Source organism: Xenia sp. Carnegie-2017, unplaced genomic scaffold, assembly GCF_021976095.1.
Source record: "Xenia sp. Carnegie-2017 unplaced genomic scaffold, XeniaSp_v1 HiC_scaffold_25, whole genome shotgun sequence".
In the NCBI taxonomy this organism is placed as follows: Eukaryota; Metazoa; Cnidaria; class Anthozoa; order Malacalcyonacea; family Xeniidae; genus Xenia; species Xenia sp. Carnegie-2017.
The window spans coordinates 8,622,467-8,639,220 of record NW_025813488.1 but is presented as its reverse complement, the minus strand read 5'-3'; the positions used below and the strand labels follow the sequence as shown (position 1 = coordinate 8,639,220).

The 16,754-nt window shown below is 37.5% G+C and overlaps 3 protein-coding genes and 1 long non-coding RNA gene across 7 annotated transcripts; 3 read left to right on the top strand and 1 right to left on the bottom strand.

Moving 5' to 3' along the window:
• The first annotated feature begins 73 nt into the window (after positions 1 to 73).
• On the top strand, positions 74 to 9,285 carry LOC124452462. Of its 4 annotated transcripts, XM_047003008.1 has the most exons (6): positions 74 to 351; positions 470 to 2,360; positions 2,425 to 6,787; positions 7,537 to 7,764; positions 7,827 to 7,946; positions 8,957 to 9,285. In XM_047003008.1, the coding sequence occupies exons 2-6, from the start codon at positions 2,358 to 2,360 to the stop codon at positions 9,208 to 9,210; spliced, it is 4,968 nt and encodes a 1,655-aa protein (XP_046858964.1). In that variant the 5' UTR covers positions 74 to 351; positions 470 to 2,357; the 3' UTR covers positions 9,211 to 9,285. The 4 variants fall into 4 exon arrangements, with proteins under 4 accessions (XP_046858964.1, XP_046858965.1, XP_046858963.1 ...); XM_047003009.1 differs by lacking the exon at positions 470 to 2,360; XM_047003007.1 differs by lacking the exon at positions 74 to 351 and having other exon boundaries at positions 358 to 2,360.
• LOC124452467 (prenylcysteine oxidase-like) lies at positions 8,758 to 14,611 on the bottom strand. Its single transcript, XM_047003023.1, has 4 exons — positions 14,116 to 14,611; positions 13,583 to 13,972; positions 10,821 to 11,232; positions 8,758 to 10,254 (listed from the first exon to the last, which is right to left on the bottom strand). The coding sequence occupies exons 1-4, from the start codon at positions 14,429 to 14,431 to the stop codon at positions 9,894 to 9,896; spliced, it is 1,479 nt and encodes a 492-aa protein (XP_046858979.1). The 5' UTR covers positions 14,432 to 14,611; the 3' UTR covers positions 8,758 to 9,893.
• Positions 13,627 to 14,502, top strand: LOC124452478. The gene is made up of 2 exons (XR_006950792.1): positions 13,627 to 13,695; positions 13,898 to 14,502. It is a non-coding gene; the product is annotated as an uncharacterized LOC124452478 (long non-coding RNA).
• Positions 14,612 to 14,786: 175 nt separating the features above from the next.
• Positions 14,787 to 16,707, top strand: LOC124453349. The gene is made up of 3 exons (XM_047004158.1): positions 14,787 to 14,835; positions 14,918 to 15,709; positions 15,938 to 16,707. Exons 2-3 carry the CDS (start codon positions 15,125 to 15,127, stop codon positions 16,568 to 16,570), a joined length of 1,218 nt encoding a protein of 405 aa, XP_046860114.1. The 5' UTR covers positions 14,787 to 14,835; positions 14,918 to 15,124; the 3' UTR covers positions 16,571 to 16,707.
• Positions 16,708 to 16,754: the final 47 nt, after the last annotated feature.

Here is a 16,754-nt window from a genome sequence, read left to right as displayed (position 1 = left end):
TTCAAAAGCAGAATAGCTTTGCAATGCGATGGCAAACATGTGCTCATCATCGAAGACAAAACGGATTTACCTACTTACGCAAAACTGCACACTTTTTACGAAACTGAGGTCGAGGAGGTCAATGACAAACTGCGTTGGCACGCTTGTTTCTGACGTCATACTCATTTAATATCACACATCACAGAGCGCGGCTGCCACGCGTGTGCTTCCATGTACGCATTCCTGTGTTTGGCATTGTATGAATTTGAATATTTTGATTTTTGGACGTAGCAATATCGCGATTTGCGTCACTTTTCAAATAAACAGTATAATTATCACAGGATTTTTGACATCGGGCATTTCTTTGACCAGGTATGGTGTAGTTTGTGTTGTCCACTATACATGTTAGAGCTGCACGAGGCACGATGCTCGATTATTGGACCGTTAAATATTGGAACTTCTCTTTAACCCACGCAATCTAACATTTCAGCCACTACTTTGTGCCTGCTTCGGTTAAATCTGCACTTCTTCTTGCTACGAAAGCCGTTCAACACATGCATGGTGGTCGGTTATTTTTTTCACGATGTTGGCGGGCTTTCAAGTAAAGTGGCCCTTTCTCTTAAATCGATACTCGATAATTTCGACTACTTCGAAGTACAGAGGAATGTCGCAGTCGTAGCAGCTTGTTTAGATGGTTTTAGTGATATTTGCTCCATTATATTTTATATATTGCAATGTAATATAATATCTATTGATCTTTATATTGCACAGTATTGTGTTCGTTTGAATATTTTTCCTTCCTCGCAGCGAAATGTCTTTGCATCGTGAAATCAATGACACAAATACTGTTTTACTTTTAAATTAATGCGACGCACGAAGATTACACAAAACAACTTATCTCTTTTGTTAAGCCAAGAAATTGCACCATGACCATGCTTTACATTATATAGAACACTACGCACGCACACACTCACCGAGAAATTATATATTTGATTGACGTTAACTTTACTTTCACGTTAGCATTTAAACATTAGTGTACTGACAAACTGTTTTGTGATATATTTTGCTTTGCCCTCGCTTGAGTTATGACATGAAAGGTGTTAAATTTGAAATATATGCTCTAGTCCAACTATTATACTATGAATAGTCTTTGAAATAGACTGTCTTTGTATGCTATGTACTTGCGTTAGACATTAATATCATAATTTCTGAGCAACGACAAATTTAAAAAACATTTAATAACAGCGACGATTTTTTAATAGCAAAAATCTTTCGACATTTACAAAATGCCATCTTCAGTGCAATATACATTATAAAAAAGATAACTATATATAAAGCCTGCTGATGTTATATATATAAAAATTTGAAATATGGGGTACTTCTAATGTATATTACCACTACTTAGATTACCACTACTTAGAATGTTGACCAAGGGTATACTGCGACCTGCCAGCCCTCTCTCCAACACACAGCTGAATGCATTTTAAAAATATTCAATGTTTTAGATTTTCCGGTGTCATAAGATGTGCTTTTTCACAAAACAGAAGCTATTTTGAGAACACAAAGTAATTTGCTTGAGAGTAAACAGAGGATGTAAAGACTATAAAGCTGTAGCATGTCTTTCAGTAAACTACCAAAAAGAATTCACATCACAATTTAATTCACATCATAATTACGATTATTTTATTGAGTGCTAGTTGATGAAGGTCTGTCTGAAGTGTATAACATGATCACATTTACAAAATCTGGTCAAAGCTGCTGAGTTTTGTTCATATGGAAGTCTTTGAATCAACTAGTCAGTAAATCATAAAGAAAAGAGTTACAGCATGTAGGATATTTGTCATGAAAGCATGAATGAAAATTTCACTTAGATTCAGTTGAAAAATTCTTGGTTTTAGCAACAATTCTGATTTAGAAAAAGCAGATATAAGATAGCCTAAATTTGCTGTTTTATTTTCAGGTTGAGTATTATCCAATAACACCCCCTTATCACTTGCACTCTGGGTTTGAATGATAATCTCATTAGCAACAAATGTACTTTTAATGGATGGTTGAGTATCAGAGGATTAATCATGACTTCCCTTTGTTAAAATCTAGTTTATTTGTTGCCATCCATGACTCATTTGCAGTTTTATAACCTTCACTCTTTGTATTTCGAGGCATGGTGTTAGTTTTGCTTGTAACAAATTATTTGTAATATATATTTAAAGTAAATTATTCCCTACTTGCTCCCCATTCCTCATAAATCTGTTAAAACTTCAATGAAGTTTTGATAAAAATATCTTCTAAATTGAATCAGGAAATGCTAAATATGAATATTGATTTCAAGAATCCCCAGGGCTGGTTATAGCATCAAACAGATATATATTAAAGTATTAATGGTGAATATTGATATTAATGTTGAAAAATGATTGAATTTTTTTCAAAGAAGTGAACATATTTTAGGAAATGACATCTGCAAAGGATTTTATTGCATATGAACGGTGTCCACCATTTTGTGAGAATAACTGCCCCAATGCTGGAGATCATCACAGACTTCTGGTTGCGATCTTGAATAGTCATAATGACCATGGCTTCAAAAAGTTTTGTAAAAGAGCTCAACAATACCTGAAAGAAGGTTGGAAGGTTGATGATCCAATAGAAGATATCAATTGTGAGTACCGGTACCCTCTCATTCACTGGGCAACGGTCCTTGGTAAAACCAAGGTACTCAAATGGTGCGTGAGGAATGGAGTGGACCTAATGAAGAAACATGGACGAAGAAGTGAAACAGCATTGCATCGTTTGATGATTTGCGGGTATACCCCATTGAGGGAAAAATGTCACGACATCCCTAAGAGATTCAAGAAAATAGTAAACATTTTGAAAGACCTTTTGTCGGTGAAAAATGACAACCGAGACTTGCCCATTCATGTTGCTGCCAAGGTCTTGGTGGAGAGACCATTGGTGAATGACCCACTTTTCAAAATGACATACACTGAGATGTTGAAGATACTTGTGGACATGACTGCAGATGTCGACCAAGAGTTGTTGAACTATCGTAATGTCGATGGTGATACCATCATGCATATTTTGGCAAAGCACGACAGAGGTGCTGAGATAATTGACGTTCTTGGGCAGATGGATGCGGACTTTACTTTGATCAATGCCGAAGGACAAAAACCAATCGACATAGCGAGAGAAGCGGATGCAGCAGATGTTCTTGAGCTATTGACGGACGAGGAAGAACATGCCGATGACATCGGAGATGTTGACCTTATTTCTATATCAAGTAATGAAGACGATGATAAAAAGGACTACGACTCAATAAAGAATCTTATGCAAAGAGCAAAAATTGAATCCAATATCGACACTATTTTTTTATTAGAGGAAGAAGTCTTGACCGACTCCAATTGCAACGTTGAAAAAACAAACCAGGACGTGTCTGATGACAGTTTGTTTTCGATGACGGATGATCACAATAGAGTGGATATGATGTTAACCCCTTCCCTTAAAACGACTTCGCCAGCAATAAATGAAAAATCGTGCGAAGGAAAGACGGAGGCGCAGATGAATTCGGAGTCGAAACGAAAGTCTTCAACAGATGAAGGGACTTGCAAAAAGAAAGTCAAATTTTTCACGGATGAAGGAAAAGAAAGAAAAATCTATCCTAAACTTGAAATTCCGTTGAATATTACGAAATGTACGTCCGTTAAAAACCAAGCGAGGAAGAGTTCCGCCACGGTAAAAATTGCTCCTGTAGTTTCTGGTGCAATTTCAAATTCCTCCTGCAATGACACCTCGCTAATTTCATCATCAAGAACTTTGACGACAAACTCATCAGTGCTTGATAAAGAAACGTCGAGTGAAAATGCATCTTTTTCAAGAATGTATGATGAGGGAACGAGTAGTTCGCCTGGTAAACTTTCCAAATTCACATCACAATCGTGTGATGAACGGTCTGTAACAATACACGAAAGAAAGCACGAGGATCTCTTGCAATCGAAGCAAATGAACTTGACGGTTGTTATTGAAAAGGCATCCACCACCTCACCATCAAAGTTTGCATCTGGAAAACACAATTCACTCGAGAGAAAGACAATCGGCGACTCGGACAAGGAAGATTTAATTACTGTGAAGAAAGAAACAGAGCTAGCAGTTACTACTCCCTCGAATAATGAATCATCTTTATTGGCCATGGAAGAAGGCGAATATATCCCCCCCCCTGGTTCATTTTCATCAGTCGAGAATTCGAGCTTGGATCGCTCGGAAACACAAAGATCCAACAAAAAACTTGAAAATGTCGTTGCAAACCTTCGAAGAAGAGCGGAAAAAGCAAATCGGACTTCAGACCCCTCTGATTGTTTATCCAGCTTGGATTCAGCTGCTCGTGACGAGGAAGATAAATCGGCCGCATCAGCTGTAGGAGTCAACGATTGTTTACCAGAAGTAAGTTTGACAGGAAAGAGTTCTTGTACCTCAAAGATTTTCCAGTGCAGTAATAATCAGTGTACTGATGGTAAGACAATAGACGATGATAATCGGCAATCCAGGCCGACGGCGACAAGAACAACAACAAACTCAAACGTTCAGGAAATGTCTTTAGTAGATGAAGGAGATAATCCAAGAAGGTCAAATGAGCATGAAAGAAGCGATCAAGAGAAACCTTCGAACGTCGATGCAAACATGTTGTCTACACCTTCAGCAAGCACGGACAAAACTACGGAACTCTTGACGAAGGAAACAAATCGTGTTATTGCTGATGACAACGAACACGTTCAATTTAGTGAAGAGTTTCTGGACACGTGTCCACGAAACACTTCGACAACAAACTTGAACGCTAGAGAAATGTTTTCAAGGAAATTCAGCGAAGAATTTCTGGACACTTGTCCAAGAAACACAACGGCGACGAACTCAAACGTTCAGGAAATCTCTTTAATAGAGGAAAAAGGTGATTCGTGTATTTCAAATAAGCCTGATTACAAGGACTCTTCCGACGGCAATGTGAATACGTTATTTTCACCGTCAGTAAACCAAAACAAAAAGTCTGAACTCTTAAAAAAGCAAAGAAGTTGTGGTATCGATTATGACAATGAAAGTGTTGTAATTAGTGAAGTATTTCCTAACACTTGTCCAAGAAGCACTTCCTTAACGAACTTAAACGTTCGGGAAGTGTCTTTAGTCGACGAAAGGGATGACCCAAGTACGTCACGTGGACACGAAGAAACTATGTACAAAAATACTTCGAACGTCAGTGTAAACAATTCGTCGTCGCCGCTAGTAAGTTTACGCAAAGCTGCTGAAATCTTAATAAAACAAACAAGTCTTAGGGATGACAATGTAAGCGCTCCACTTAATTGTGAATTTCCGGGTACTCTCCGTGAAAACATAGTTAGGTCATCCTCCTCTTTGTTTGAACCAAGTCGTGCTATTCCTGCTGTTGAAGATGGGAATAAGAAGTCCACTATGCCTGGAACAGTCTTGTCAACCTTACTTAAATCTGAGCGTCGCGAAGTTTCGATTCCAACGACGAAACTCTCTCACATAGCTGTATTAGAGAAGTCATTCTACGCTCCATGTGACGGTAGCAATAACACTGTTGATTCCCAAGGACAAAAGAGGATTTTTAATGTACCACAATATGGCGTTGGCAAAGAGTTTCAAGAAAGAATTTCTAGTTCCGTACCACTGCCAAGAAACATTGCATCTAGCTTGTCTGCAACATCAACCGACCCAAGTAATATTACCAACAATCATTTACCTATCCCATCAAATGCTGCCTTCACGACTTCCGTCTTTAACGAACAGATCCGTGCTGTCTTGTCTACCGCTCCGTCTCAGTTAAAACATTTCTCTAACAGTGTGTCATCGTCGCAAACATCAGTTGTCCAAAGTCTTCCTAATTTATCCACTCGTCCCATTATAAACACCAACATAGGAAATCATCCAATAGTTATCGGACCTTACGGACAATATGTTCAGTTTTTGGTAGGCCACCAACTTGGGAATAATTCACCCCAGATCGTGTCACCTAATGTGGGCACCAGATATGCGCAACAAGCAACTGTTGACGTAAATCGAGCGGACATTTCCGCAAACCAAGGATTAATTTCTGCGAGCGTTACAGGCCGTACTTTCGCTCCATTAAGGTTTGTTGCTCAACCTTCTAAAAACACTGTACAAACGTGTACTTCAACTGGAATTGATAGAAGTTTCAAGCAAAACTTGACGACCGTACCCACCTCGTCCTCGCACCTATCGCCATGGCGTTCCTATAAATGTAAAGATGTGCCTGCAAATGTTCTGCATGCCAGACAGCTTCAGCATTTGTTGGTTGGAACTTCATCGACTGCTCAAAGTATTACCACAAGGCCAATGTTTACGACCAAAAGTTGTTCTCCGACTGTAAACTCAACCGTATCGTTCACTCGTGTTCCACTGCCATCCTTATTTCAGCAGTTTGACCCAAAATTTACTCAGCCAAGGGCTCCAGTTCAGGCAGCACCTAACATATCGAGCTTGCAGTCACAGATTTATCGGCAACCCGCGCCTGTAAGAACCGCTGAAACTATGGTAGCTGTGAACACCTTTCCGCATCGACAAGACAGGGCTAGTCACACTGTCTTCAATGTTTCACCGGCCACGTTATCTGCAGTATCATCGAATACGACTCGAGCACGCGTCCCACGTTTACCGGTACTCAGGCCCGATGCCATGACGCAAAGAAATAACAATGATTACCTTTTATTCAAACCGACCTATCAATCGAGTGAGCATCACGTTCCCATCTCAGAGAGAAGAGCTTTCAATGAGAACGTTGTGATTATAGGTAGGAAATGATGTAATTATGATGAAATATTCACAATTAAAGTGCCTATACCACCCTCAGGGAAATAATCTATTTAGATAAAGTGGACGATTTTAAGAACATTTGCAATTTATTTTATAAGACGAAAATTTGATCTTCGTTGACTTTTTCGGCCTCAAAGTTGGCTTACTTAGTGTTTGTCCGTGAGGTGCTGTAACTGGGACTAGTTCATCGGACGTGACGTACACTGGAGAACACGTTGGTTTTCACCGCTGTAGAAACATAGAGATATTTGTTGCAAAGTCAAGGACTTTATTTTTATTAAACTTGTGTTGAATCGTGCACTTTATTATTGAGTTAACAATATATTTCTACGGCGTTGAAAAGCAGCGAGTTCTCCAATGTACGTCACGTCTGGTGAACTAGTTTCGGTCACAGCACCTCACGGTCAAACACGAAAAACCAATGTTGAGGCCCAAAAACTCAAGAAAGATCGAATTTTCGTGTGATAAAATATTTTGCAAATGTTCTTAAAATCGTCCACTTTCACATAGATTATTTGTATGAGGGCGGGTGATGTATGCACTTTAACACGTTGTACAACCCACTCGCGTCACTGTCCTATCTAGTTTTCCCACTAGAACACACGTGATGTATTCTTGCTGAAGTATGCTTAGTGTTTTGAAGAACTTTCAAATTCTATGACGTTTAGCGTAGATTCAAAATAAACGTGTTCATTGACAAAAGCACCATGTGTTCATTTATTGCAGATGAAGCCTTGCGTTCAACTCATTTACCTCAAACAAAGATAAGCGTCACACCCACCTATGGCCAATCGCAGATAACGATCCATCAACATCAAGAATTTAACGCGCATGCACAAGTTCCGGCACAAGAGGCGAACACCGCTCACTACAACAAATCTGAGAACAAGAACTCTGGCCCACGTGATCTTTCGAAAACAGATAATGTTGAAGATTTGTTCAATTATATTTTAGGTACAAATATCAAGACGAAATTTCGGGAAAATTGATCGATTAAAACGCGAACATTTTTTTAGGCGAGAAAAATTTTGCGGAATTGAGGCTTGGTGCGGAACAGAACACTCTTATACAATTTTTACTGAAAGAAAAGAAGGAAAAAACCGATGCTGTTCGCCAGTTAACAAACAAAATGCAAGGTGGTTCTATCTATTTTTATGCATCCGTCATTTGTGTATGGTTTGATATTTTTCCTGTTGTAAGATGGAATCAATACGATGCTCTGCTTAACGAACGTCACGGAATGACCGTTATAGCCAGCTCGTGTAAATAAATAAGGTTTTTTGTTTCTCATTTTAAAGGCAACTCCAAATTAAAAATGATTACCGGGAGAACAACTGGAACTGAGACAACTATTTAGCATGAGTTCAAATGTTGAAATCTTATGTAGCCGCGCTACCTGCAAGTATCCTAAGCTAACTGCAAACAGTGGTCAAAAGAATCTAAGCGCACTTAAAAAGTACCAGATTCCTCCTCCCTCCCCCCCTCGACATTTTGCAATATCTACAGACCAGGATGTTTGAGCTGTTGCGTTGGAATAAAAAAGATTAAGGAATTAGCGCAGCTAGTTCCCACTACGATTTTAAACCGTTAACTGCAATTTTGTCAGAGATTAATAATTGAAAGTTGAAAATAACGTTTTGTCTTTACTCAAAACATCCTCTGACTAGTCATTAAAATGGTCGAGGTGTGCGTTTATATATATACAAAGATTTACATATTAAGCGCTACATATAAACACACATCTTGACCCTTTTAATTTTCATTGTGAAGATGTCTTGTATAAAGACGAAACGCTACTTTTAATTAGTTATAACCTCTTAAAAATGGGCTATTCTTAGAATTTTATGTTGGGCAATTGTTTTTCGCGAATCCGTTTCCCGCTGTTGTTCTGAACTGCAATTTTTTTCTGCTACTTTCCGAAAAATCATATAGCTATACAAGGCATGATACCAATTTCATAAAATGTTTTTCATTTTAAAACTAAATTTCAACTGTATGTTTTACACCGATGTAACTTTCCACTATCTAGATAACGCGTGCTCTGATTGGTCAATACCCGTGCTTAGATCAGCAAGCGATCCTATCACGTAAAGGATTAAGTAATTGTTTCATACTTCCTATTAGATCACATTGTTTTCTTTTTCAGCTGCTGAGAAGACGGAGAGCGAGACGCGTTCAGAGTTTGAAGTCTTACAAAAAAAGACGGAGCATGCCATAGATTTGTTAAAGGAGCACCACAAAAACGAATTTACGAGACTGCAAACAGAACTAAAGACTACCTTAAAGAGTAAAGAGTCGTGTCAAAAGGAAATTGATGAAAAAAATGAAAAGATTGCGCGCATCAACGACGTACTAACGCAAATTGGTAGGCTACCGAGGATGACCAATAGATTTAGTTAATACGAGCCTTATGTGTCCAAATGCGTGATACAGTTATTGAATTTATTTAACTTTTTTATCATTGAAAACTCGAAACTTCTGACTTATCTTTTTTTACTGGTACACGTTCCTAGTATCCTACATTCTTATTCGTACCACTTTACATCCGCGGAAATATCGGTGAAGTTGTGCGTCAGCTGCGCCCAACGCTCGGATTCCTTAAAATCGGCGATTTGTCGGAAATTTTCCTTTTAGTCGAAATAGTAAAAGCAATTGAATATACCGAAATTCGCGCGAAATGTTGTTGCTTAAAGGCACTTCCTCTCGGCAATTCATACGCAAACGTGAACATCTTCAAGCTGTTTTCTTGTCATGTCCTGGATATGTCTAAACGGCTGCCCTAGAAAAGGCAGGAAATCCTCCATCAATCCCAATTGATTATAGAAATACGTCGAAATTCAACCATGAACTGAACATATAACTGACTTCTATGTATCAGTCAACACCAGACCAAGCAACCTATTTTTTAACCGTATGGTGTGTTGTGTTTGTGAAATCTTTTTTCATTTGGCGTTTGTCCGTGAGTTTCAAAAAAATCGTCTAAAATTTGCGACGCGCTCCCCTCGCTCCTCCAGAAATGAAATTCCGCCATTGCTACTTTACATACATGCATGTTTTCGTAAAACATCACTAGATTATGACAATCAAAGTTCCTCGTGCTGATTTCCTTCGCGAGAACGTGGTTTTGTCAAGTTGAGATATCTTTCAGTCAATAACGCGACGTTCTTCGCAGCCAAACAAGACATTTCCATTGCACTTGCTGCCCATTCAATTGCATTCGCATAAAACACACCATGGTCAAGGATAAAAGACAAAAACTTTTGGGGCACTGTGTAATGCGGATAAGCTAGCCATTGCACTTCGTTGCATTCTGTATGATTATGAAAAAGCCATTGTTTCTGCTCGTCTGTCAATGGTGTTCTACTGAATATTTTCCATACGCTGATGTTTCCACTTTTAATGTCTTTTCTTTCTTTGTCAACAGACGACTGCTTGCCAATTGAACTGAGAGAAAATGCAAACAAAAAGTTACTTAAATTTATGCAATACCGTAAATCTCCGTCTATAACCCCCCTCCTCCCCCATTCATTGTCCCTTTCCAGATTGAGACCACCACGAACACGACACTCCTCTCGTTTGACAGAAAAGCCTACATCCTATAGCCCAGTACAAGCCCATGAAAAAGGGCTTGTAGGCGAAGGTTTTAGGGTACAAATAAAAAGATGTGGAAAACTATATATGTCAGAATAAATGTGAATAAGAGTGCAAATGTAGTTGAGAATGAACACTCGGGAAGTGGAGAAGTCTTTAGACGATACAAAATATGAACTCATTTGCTTGATGAAAAAAACCATGACCAGCCGACAATTTAAAGAAGTATAATATAAAACAAATTCCGAAGAAACAAGACATCTTGAGATTGCAAAATATGAATCAAAACAAGACGAGAAGTAAACTGTAAATTTTCGACTTTATTTCAAAGTCATCCTCAGACAGAATCCTCATTCTGTTTCTTCGGAATTTGTTTTATATTTGCTTGATGAAGTGTTGAATAATCACGTTCAACTCACTTGAAAAATATGTCAGGTTCTTCCATTGTTCCATACGTATTTGAAGGAGTTTGAAAAACGTCGGTACTTGGAGTACCATTAACAAACGTTGCAACAGTCACGTGAAATGTCGGCAAATCACGTCTCACGGGCCAATTCTCGCACTCGTTGCACGTGACGTAATTTTCACGAATCTCCAGTGGAAATGCCATTATCACGACATCAAATGGGACATCTATCACAGCATTCACACTACGCAGATAATACACAGGTTTTTGAATGTCAGCAGGGTTCTGCTCTTTGATAATATCAATGATCTGCACGTTCTTGTTAACAACAACATGAGTGACATTGAGCAAACCATCGCACACCTTCCAGTTACCACCTTCGACAGCCCAAAGTTTGAATGCAACACCAGCAATGGCTATCATACCTAAACCATAAGACAATATGGTCATTTTCAATAGTCTCTTTGACTAACATGCAAGTGGAGCCTTAAAAAATTGTGTTTTGTAGTTTTGTACATTATATAGGCATTTAGCATGATTGTACATTTTCATGTGTTGAGGTCTTTTAAATGGATGGTAACATTTTCTTAATGTTAGGTCTTTTTAATGGATGGTAACATTTTCATGTGGTTAGGTCTTTTAAATGGATGCTAACATTTTCTTGTCGTTAGGTCTTTTTAATGGATGGTAACATTTTCTTAATGTTAGGTCTTTTTAATGGATGGTAACATTTTCATGTGGTTAGGTCTTTTAAATGGATGCTAACAATTTCTTGTCGTTAGGTCTTTTTAATGGATGGTAACATTTTCTTGTCGTTAGGTCTTTTTAAAGGATGGTAACATTTTCTTGATGTTAGGTAATTTTAATGGATGGTAACATTTTCTTGTCGTTATGTCTTTTAAATGGATGGTAACATTTTCTTGTGGTTAGGTCTTTGAAATGGATGGTAACATTTTCTTGTGGTTAGGTCTTTTAAATGGATGCTAACATTTTCTTGTGGTTAGGTCTTTTTAATAGATGCTGACATTTTCTTGTGGTTAGGTCTTTTTAATGGATGGTAACATTTTCTTGATGTTAGGTCTTTTAAATGGATGGTAACATTTTCCTGTGCTTAGGTCTTTTAAATGGATGGTAACATTTTCTTGTGCTTAGGTCTTTTAAATGGATGGTAACATTTTCTTGTGCTTAGGTCTTTTTAAAGGATGGTAACATTTTCTTGTGGTTAGGTCTTTTTAATGGATGGTAACATTGTCTTGTGGTTAGGTCTTTTTAATGGATGGTAACATTTTCTTGTGGTTAGGTCTTTTAAATGGATGGTAACATTTTCTTGTGGTTAGGTCTTTTAAATGGATGGTAATATTTTCATGTGATTAGGTCTTTTGAATGGGTGTCTCCATCTTTATGTGGTTATGTCACTGGAATGGGAGGTTGCATCTTTATGTGGTTAGTAGGTGGTTGATATTTGGTTACATGAGTGATAAAATCTTTACATGGTTAGATCTTCGGACAGTTACATTTTTATGTGTGTAGATCTTTACGGCATGATTGCCCAATGATTTCACATTTGCTAGTCCTATGATTTCACATTTGCTACTCCAATGATTTCACATTTGCTAGTCCAATGATTTCACATTTGCTAGTCCTATGGTTTCACATTTGCTAGTCCTATGATTTCACATTTGCTAGTCTAAAGGTTTCACATTTGCTAGTCCTATGATTTCACATTTGCTAGTCCTATGATTTCACATTTGCTAGTCCTATGATTTCACATTTGCTAGTCCTATGATTTCACATTTGCTCGTCCAATGATTTCACATTTGCTAGTCCTATGATTTCACATTTGCTAGTCCTATGATTTCACATTTGCTAGTCCTATGATTTCACATTTGCTAGTCCTATGATTTCACATTTGCTAGTCCTATGATTTCACATTTGCTAGTCCAATGATTTAACATTTGCTAGTCCAATGACTTCACATTTGCTAGTCCAATGATTTCACATTTGCTAGTCCAATGATTTCACATTTGCTAGTCCTATGGTTTCACATTTGCTAGTCCTATGATTTCACATTTGCTAGTCTAAAGGTTTCACATTTGCTAGTCCTATGATTTCACATTTGCTAGTCCAATGATTTCACATTTGCTAGTCCTATGATTTCACATTTGCTAGTCCTATGATTTCACATTTGCTAGTCCAATGATTTCACATTTGCTAGTCCAAAGGTTTCACATTTGCTAGTCCAATGATTTCACATTTGCTAGTCCAATGACTTCACATTTGCTAGTCCTATGGTGTCACATTTGCTAGTCCTATGATTTCACATTTGCTAGTCCAATGATTTCACATTTGCTAGTCCTATGATTTCACATTTGCTAGTCCTATGATTTCACATTTGCTAGTCCAATGATTTCACATTTGCTAGTCCTATGATTTCACATTTGCTAGTCCTATGATTTCACATTTGCTAGTCCTATGATTTCACATTTGCTAGTCCTATGATTTCACATTTTCTAGTCCTATGATTTCACATTTGCTAGTCCAATGATTTCACATTTGCTAGTCCAATGACTTCACATTTGTCCTATGATTTCACATTTGCTAGTCAAATGAGTTCATGTTTATGACTTTATACTTTGTAGAAGATTTCAAAATGTGAATCAATTATGACTAAACAATTTGTTTATGCAAGGCCAGTGAAGATATTTCAAGATATTTTTCACACCAAGAGTGAGACTTCTACAAAATGTATAAATACATAGATATCCAAACAGATACCTGCCAAAGCACTAATCTCTGTGTTTTGACCATAATTTATTCTTGTCACCGCTGTTATCAATTCATCAATGAGATCCTTTGAGAGACCCTGCTCAACCAAATATTCCCGCAAGGTAATCTGTGTGAGTCTGTAAAATGTATTATCACCAGTTATAGCTTGCAGCAAATCTTCAACTGTTTGAAAGGCATTGTTGTTTCCTTGTATGGAATATATATTCTTGAATTTGTGAAGTAAATCATCCGTCGCCCAACTCATTCGAACAGTGCTCCATCCATAACGCCAAAATAATCGAAGTGATGTTTCCCATTCCGTAGGAGATGTTGAAAATCTAATGCTCTTGCCATCAAAAAGTGAGAAGCGACCTCCGGAAACACTTCTCTTCTCAAGACCTAAAATATTGAAGAGAGTAATCATAGCAATTTTTGATAGTCTAATGAAAATGTCAATTTTGACAGTGTTATAGCTTTGCAGTTATGAGATATAATTGGTTGTTTGCGTTTATATTATTTGAAGTGCATCAAAATGAACTCACCCAACAATTCTGCAAATCTTCTCATGTACAAGTTGTCTGGATGAATGATGCTCCCCCCTGATTCAAACCTCTCTCCGAAGCAAGTCAGGGTGGATAATCTACCTCCGATGCGATCACTCTTCTCGAAGACAGCAATGTGTGCTGTTTTTCCAAATAATTCACGCAAAAAATACGCAGAGGCAGATCCGGCTATTCCTCCTCCGATAATCGCAATACGTGGCGATTTTTCGTCGCTCTTAATAGCCGCAAGCACATCAACACTCACGGCAATTGCAATTGAAAGCAAAGAAGCACACCGAACGGATATTTTATGCATTATTCATAGCCTGTCAAACCTTGTGGACAGTTATTGTTTAGGTAATCAAAAATTACACTTTACTGTCCGAATCGATGGTACGAATGTGTATGGTTGAAAGTTCAAAGAATGGTTCAACAGATTTCAATTAGAGATGTCTCCCCCCCTGTAAGATTCAAAAATTTCGCCCATATCTACTGGCATAATATCTGAGCCAATCTGAGCAATATAAAGAAGGTAGCTTTATAATTTATAATAGGGAGTTTTAGCTAGAGTACGACTACGAGAACGAGTACGAAATTTGACCGTGTAAGGGAATGGCACGAGGAAGTTTGTTGTCGTTGTCGCTTCGTCAAAATTTTGCTTTAGTTGTAAACAACAGAACGAGCCTTTTTATTCATAACATCAAGATTTTAATCGCAAAGGTTAGTATAATTATTACTTAAAACGTGTTTTTACAATCATTGTCACAATCAGTATGAAAAAAATTTGGTGTTTAATTCATAGGTAAATCATTCGCAAAGCCTGAATGACACTCCTCTAAAACCATGGGCTGCTGTATATAACAATGGGTCTGTTATAACAGCACATTGCAACTGTAAAGCTGGACTGGGAGAATGTTGTTCACATGCTGGAGCGTTGCTCTTTGCTGTTGAAACTGGTGTACGAATAGTAAAGAACAGGACTTGTACGTCTATTCCCTGTCAGTGGCTAATGCCTAAGACAGTATCAAAGATTACTTATCAAGAACTTTGTGACGTTGATTTTACTTCTTCCAAACGTAAAAAGCAAAAGCTGGATGAACATATCAATGAATTAGCTTCTAGTTCATCATCTACTACCGATCAGACAATGACAACAGACAAGCCTCGTTTGCAAAACAAGTACAAGCCGTCTGAAAATCAAATAAAGAAGTTTTATCAACATCTAAGCGACACTAAAAGTAATCCTGCAATCTTGTCACTGATTTCTCCATTTAACGAAAAATTTGTGCCAAAGAGACCTGCTGTTAACCTTCCAGACCCCTTGAATAAGTTGTACTCCCACCAATTTGCTTGTCTTGAGTATGAGGAGCTAATTTCAAAATCAAAAGAAGTTATGGAGACAATTACAATCAATCAACAACAAGCTGATATGATAGAAAAAGCTACACGAAATCAAAGCAAGTCTCAGATTTGGCATCAAATGCGAATGGGGAGAATAACTGCCAGCAACTTCCACAGGGCTTGTCGCACAAATCCTGAAACACCATCACTAAGCCTGGTCAATGAGAAGAGAGCCCTAAATCAATATACACAAGTCAGCATTGACATATTGTTATTTCATGAATTGTTCATCCAGTTAATTAAGTGTTTATTGCTGCAAATTGATTGCACATAAAAATTTTTTTTATGCACTCATAAACCTAATAGCAAACATGTACTCATTTGGCACAAAAATTTAATTTTCTTAATCACATGGGCTTTGCTGTGCAATATATCAAAATAAATAATTAGATACATAAATATATATCTTAATTTTATTTAGGTAATGAAAGAAAATCATAGCATCTTCTCAGTTAAAGAATCTGGATTTGTAATTGATCCAAAGTACCCTTTTCTTGGTGCAAGTCCAGATGCAATCAGTTACTGCAACTGCCATGGTGAAGGATGTGTTGAGATTAAGTGCCCATACAGTTTAAGAAACAAGACTATCCAGCATGGCATAAGTGATGGAAAGAATTTTTGTCTCACTAAGACACCAAATGGTACCTTACAGATGGACAGGAAACACCAATATTACTATCAAGTCCAACTGCAATTAGCCTCTACAAAGTTAAAGTTTGTAGATTTTGTTGTCTGGACTCTAAATGACATTTATATTGAACGAATTCAGAGAGATGACGAATTCCTTGCTGTCAATATTGAAAAAGCAAAAGAAATCTACATTTTTGCAATTTTACCAGAGCTTCTTGCAAAGTTTCACACTTCAAAACCACTTCCATCAAATGACACATTATTGTTTTGCTATTGCAGAGTTAAGCTAGATGACACACTTGTTTTAAAATGTAGTAATGATAAATGTTTGTTTAAAATGTTTCACATGAAGTGCTGTGGTTTATCTCGAAAGCCGGCAGCAAACAAACCATGGTTCTGTGTAGACTGTAGAAAACTTTTGTAGAAAGGGAGAAAATGTAAATAGTTCACTAGCAACTATTTCAGAAGCAACTTCTGAGCCAATTATGCTAAGTTATGATGTTTGCAATATTTATTATTTATCTGTTTCAACATATTTTAGAATAAATTGTTCATGTTTAATGTTGTCGCACTACTCTAAAGAAACTACTGATGGACAACAATTAACT